The sequence below is a fragment of the Trichosurus vulpecula genome, chromosome 2, assembly GCF_011100635.1.
Source record: "Trichosurus vulpecula isolate mTriVul1 chromosome 2, mTriVul1.pri, whole genome shotgun sequence".
NCBI lineage: Eukaryota > Metazoa > Chordata > Mammalia > Diprotodontia > Phalangeridae > Trichosurus > Trichosurus vulpecula.
Window position 1 is genome coordinate 94,072,211 of NC_050574.1, and position 6,000 is coordinate 94,078,210.

A 6,000-nucleotide genomic window follows, 5' to 3' on the forward strand; every position below is an offset into this window, starting at 1 on the left:
AATAAGTGGGAAATCCATATATCCTAAAATAATAGCATTGAAAATTTATTTTAGAAATTTTTCTTTGTCTCATTAGACAGTTTAGTGGATTGCTGTAGCCAGAAAAAATTCATTTCTGTTGGTGAGCCTCTTGGAATAATGAACCTCTCTATTCTTAGCCATATTGGAAGCTTTTCTCATTTGGTAGAGTACTTTCCAGAGTATGTACTGTGCTGGCATAGCTTTCAAGAACCCAGGGTTAACTGTAGGAATATCTTAACTCAACTTTATTATGTTTTTATTTTAACTGCTAATATTAAAATAGGACTATTTTCTAATGTAGCATTTTAGCTACATTATGCATTAAATAGCCTTTTGTGTGCTAGTTTGGTAAACCACCAGATAAGGTGACATAGTAGCTAGAGCACTGATCCTAGAATCCAGAAGGACTGAATTCAAATTTTGCCTCAGGCATTTACTAGCTGTGGGACCCTGAACTTAACTTCTGTTTGCCTCAGTTTCCTCATCTGTAAAATTGGGATAATTGCACCTACCTCTCAGGGTTGTCGTCAGGATTAAATGAGATAATATTTGTACAGCACTTTTCACAGTGCTTGGCATGTGGTAAGTGCTATTACAGAAAAATTATCATGGGCAAGGCATTTGGCTATTGTGGGCCACAGTTTCTTCATTGGAAACATGAGGAGTTTCAACGAAATGATAACTCAAATCCCACTCAACTCAATTCTGTGATCCTTTGTGTTCCAGAAAATGCACTTACAAAGCTTTAGAACATTCTTAATTGGGGATTTTCTATTATTAAAAAGGTTAATTTTTTAAAAGTTCTAATCTCAGTGCTTATGGACATGAAAAGTCATCTCTCCCTTAAAAAAATTTACTCACGACTCCTGTTATTAGAATAAAATAATAAATCAGTCCGTTTGTTAAATGGCTTTTGTTTACTGGATAATCACAGTTTCTATCCCAGTGTCATTAGTTTAACTCTTTTGCCTTCAGATTACTGAGTTTGAATATGATTGGGTCTCAGGCAAGAGTTCAGATCTGTTACCACCCTCAGAAAAGTAACACCAAGTATATATTCCACTGATAATAGATCAGATTCCCTTGGAATGTGAAGATTTGCACAAAGTTATTGTTACACGTGAAGGTTGGCAAGTCATATGGACAAGATTTCTGGTTATCCAGTCCAGACACATTTGCCCTTGCCTTCATCTATAAGGGCAAAACCACACTTGAGAAGAAAAGAATAATCTACTTGTGATAATGAATGGTGGATTATAAGCCCATTATCTAAAAGGAATCAGAAAGAGACTACTAAAAATGGTTGATGTACTCGATCTCTACTCCTTGTAGTTTGATTTTTAGGGAAATTAGAAGCTTCTGGTTTTGTTGCGTCATTGATTAGCTGAGTGGGAGGAGATGGGAATGATAGGAGTGGGGGGAAGAGAAGGAAAGGAATGCCTTTAATAAAGATGGGGGAGTTCATACACATTTTGAACAAATGCAGGTTTTTCCAGTTGAATGTATATTTTTAAACTACTGGCAGGACTATAGCAACCTAAAAGGAAGGCAGCAAATTCTGTCTGACCTTTCTATTCTTATTTTGCCAGTTTTTTTTAGAAATGTATATTTGCAAGTAAGTTATTTCTTACAGACAGGTGGTAAGTTTATTTTAGCCGGTTATGACAGAGTGTAGTTAAAGAAACAAGGAGCAGTGGTTGTGACTCTTCAGTTCATTGTATGTGTCTAGCTCATGAAAAGGTTGGCATTTAGGAAAATTTTAGGTCTTAAGATTGATTCGTTATGTTACTGTTGTGAAGATAGCTATATCACTGTCTCTGTATGCTTACACCACATTATGATCATAAGAACACAGAATTAGAACCATGTCAATTGTAGTCCAGCCTCCCTTATTTTACAGTTGAGAAAACAAAGGCCTAAAGAAATGATTTGATTTACCCAAGGTTGCATGGGTAGTAAGTAGCAGAACTGGGATTCAGATGCAGATTCTTTCATTCCAAGCCCTATATACTACCCACTGTGTGATTTTGTATAATATATGTTCTGATAATTACACATTATTTTAATAGTTCTGTATATGTAAGTATACATTAATTTATAATCGCTTTTGTGTGTGTCCTATAGATAAAATATAAAGTTATCTTTCATGATAGCATATGTGTATATATGGATAGTTTTGTAAATTCACTATTACTCATTATACTTTAATTTTTTATTAAAATGAATTATATGTATTTGATTCAAGCTCATGGTACTTACCTAGAAGTTTTAACGTTTATTCATGGGTTGTTTGTTTATTTATAGAGAGCAGATCATAAAACAGTCCACAGAATTAGTTTGCAGAGCCTATAGTGAACTGTATACAGCTGTGATGAATCCAGCCAATGAATACAAAGATCCAGAGACTATTCTGCACCGATCTCCTCAGCAAGTCCAAACTCTTCTCTCCTGACTGGATTGTTTGAACAATTTGGCAACATTTTTCATTAGCATAATATTAAAGGTATCTTTGTTTTCAGTCTAATGTCATTCATTTCTGTCCTCTGGATTTTGTTGATGTGATTATTCCTTAAAATCTAAGAGAGTGGTTCTCCATGACAGTTCAGTTAATGCCATTTTTTACAACATTCAAAGTAAATATGCTGACTTCACTTTCGGTGTTAATACTGGATCCATCCTTACATATTTTGGTGAAGATGTTCCATGTACTCATCTCTCTATTGTTCTGAATTCTTAGCTGAGATGGGGTGAGTTTTTAGGTGTTGTTTTACAGCCCTCCTTGTACCCCTGCAATTCAATTGCATTGAACTTCTACGACTCAATAGAGTGGAGACATTAACGTCAGTGAGGTTTTGTTGTGGTAGTTTTTAATCATTTTCAATTATAAACTTAATAGTAACCTCAACAAGCCTATCCCTCCTCAAATGATCTTGTTTTTATGTGTTTACTTGCTTGTGTTCTGCTGTGGAATGTAACCTCCTTGAAGGTAAGGACTGTTTTTTCACTTCAGATTTTGTGTCTTCTGTTCCTAATACAGTGCCTTGCACTCAATAGGTATTTATAAGTCCTTATTAAATTAAATTTAACAAAGAAAATAAGGAAGCAAATTTCCCCCTAATTATGAAATGCAGATAGTTTATATTTTGATAAAAAAGTACATAAACTGAGGAAAGTAATAACACTACCAACTTACTTCTTCTCTATCCATTCTGAGCTTTTTCTTGATCTATGTACAAATAAACTTTTGTTGCTAGTGTTAGTTTTTTATATAGTCACAGAATGTGTATATCATTCTTCTAATTCTATTTTCTTCACTTTATATTACTGTATAAAAATCTTTCTATAACTTGTAATCTTAATATTTGTCAATTTAAGTCTATAATAATATTCAAATAAATTGATAAACCAGTTTTCTCAACAATTCCTCCTTTATTATAAAATGCTTCTAGTTTTTCATTATTTTAAAATAAAACACCTTATGAATATTTTTAAAAGATGAGTTTTTTCCACCTTATCATAGTCCTATGACGAACACCATAGGAATCATTGGGTCACAGGGTATGATTAAGGTTTTGATTATTATTTTTTCAGATTTCTAGATTGCCTTCAAAGAATATACCAATATACTGTTCAACCAGCAATGCAATAATATTAATAATAATCTTCAGAACACCAATTCAAATAAAGCCTCAAGTTAAATTCAACAAGAAATGTCATAGTCAAACTTAAGAACTGCATAGTTAAATATTCTAGAGGCAAAGAAAGCCATTCACATGGTAAGAAAATCATTAATAATAATAACTAGCATGTATGTGGTACCTACTATGTGCCAGACACTGTGTGAAGTGCTTTACCTCATTTGATCCTCACAATGACCGTGTACAGATAGGTGCTATTATAATCCCATTTTAAAGATGAGGAAATTAAGGCAAAAAAAGTTAAGTGACTTGTTCCAAGTCATACAGCTAGCAAAGTGTCTGAGGCCATATTTGAACTTGTCTTCCAAACTCTAGGCACAGTGCTGTATCCATTGTAGTGCCTAGCTGCCTGAGGACATACAATAGAGGACAGGTACTAGTGTGTGAAAAATCAATGGAAAATTCACAATATGTACTGTTCAAAAAAAATTAGTTCATACCCCTAAAGTAACACACTATAAAACAGAACCTAATCACTAATGAAGAAAAGTGTATTTTTACCCAAAGGCAGGAAATCGAGCCATTCCTTCAGAAGAAACATGAAGTGAGCAGGGGATATATGATATTTGAACTCATCAAATAAAAATAAATCATTTCATGACTAAGTGAGAAAAGGCTAAGCAAGATAATGCATCCTTTCATCCGAGGATAGTTGAGGCTATAGTTAGGGTTTTTTCTCTAATTAAAAAATTATATTTTCTAAGAAAATAATTGAGAGAACAACAAGGAAAAACTACCTGTAAGCAAAAGAGCCAAGGATCTAAAGAGAGTTTTAAAAATCCCCTCATTAGTAAAATAGTATTTTTGGTGGTGGTGGAATAATACAGAGAAAAATATCTGAAGAGGGAAAGAGAAGAGAGATGGGGGTAACTTGAAAAAGCACTGCAGCCTAACCAGGCCTCAAGACGAAAGGTGGATGTGAATTTTTAGCCTTTTTTTTTTAAGCATGAGAATGTGAGAAAATTAAAGGAAGGAATTTTCTATTCAACTTGGTAAAGGGAGCAGGATGGAGTCTTTGGGAAAAGACTAGAATCACATTATAAACAAAACAAACCAGAAACTAAATGCTAATTTAAAAGAGGGAGAAAAAATATTTAATGGAGGAACACAGATGTTAAAATTACAATGTAAATGTGAACAGAGTAAATCCCCCAATGAAAAAGAAAGAGAATATAGGAGTGAACAGGAGAATAAAATGCATTTTTTTTCATACAGCATACTTAATACCTATAGGAATGCAGTGAAAAGGAGAGGCTAGATTTAAATTTATTGTACTTCAGGTCACTGAAACTATCCCTATCAATCTGTCTCCCTAATGGAGACAATCTAAATTTTGAAAGGAGAAACTAGGTAAACCATAAAAAGACACTGTCAATAACAATCTTAAGAGGCTTGTGTCTCATAGTGGCTAAAGTGCCAGATTTGGAGTCCGGAAGGCCTTGGCTCAAATGCCACTTCTGACATTACCTCTGTGATTATAGGTATGTCTTTTAACTTCTCTGTGCCTCAATTTCCCCATCTGTAAAGTAAGGTCAAATTGGTTGGCTTCTAAAGTAATAAGGTTCTTCTAGTTCTAAATCTATGATCTTAATGCTAAATAAATCTAACAGAAAAGTAAAACAAGAAAACAGCTGAACAGATTGTTTAAATTGCATTTAAAAGACCAATTGCAATTTCTGAATGGGAATATGAATAAAATAAACATTTCTCAGAAACACATGATAACTTGACAAATTGATAATGTGTGAGGGCTTAAATCATAAATGTCAAAAAGCAGAAATAAACACATTCTTTACCAACATAATCAATGAAGGATAGATAAGCAAAAATATAGATCTGAATGGAAAATAGGTACAGGCATGTGAAATGAGTAGGCCAGGGAGCAAATCACAGAAACATAAACTGGATGTGTTAAATAAAATTATGGCAATGAGATAACATTCCAGAATTTATCCACTACAGCTAAAGCAGTACCCCTCCAAAATTTGTATTTCCGAAAGCATAAAATTCTTCTAGAGGAACAGAAGGTCAAAAATCTCAAGGGAAATAATGAAAAAATAGGATATAAATGAGAGAAGCATTACCAGATTTCACACTATTATTTTCAAGTGGTAATTATCAAAACACTGGTGCTGAATTAAAATTGGAAACATTGATCAGTGGATCCAGCAAAGCCCAGAAGCACTCAGACCTACTGGCATAATATTTGATAAATTTAGGAATTCAAACTACTGAGGCAAAGACTTTCTACTTGACATGTTTCTGGGAAAAAATGGAAAGT

General features: G+C 33.6%; 1 protein-coding gene across 1 annotated transcript in view; it reads left to right on the plus strand.

Moving 5' to 3' along the window:
- Positions 1 to 3,439, plus strand: part of COG6 (component of oligomeric golgi complex 6) — a 129,719-nt gene extending 126,280 nt beyond the window's left edge. Inside the window, exon 19 of the mRNA XM_036746809.1 lies at positions 2,326 to 3,439. Coding sequence (XP_036602704.1) covers positions 2,326 to 2,473 — 148 coding nt within the window. The 3' untranslated portion in view covers positions 2,474 to 3,439. The remainder of the gene's footprint in view (positions 1 to 2,325) is intronic.
- The last annotated feature ends 2,561 nt before the right edge of the window (positions 3,440 to 6,000 follow it).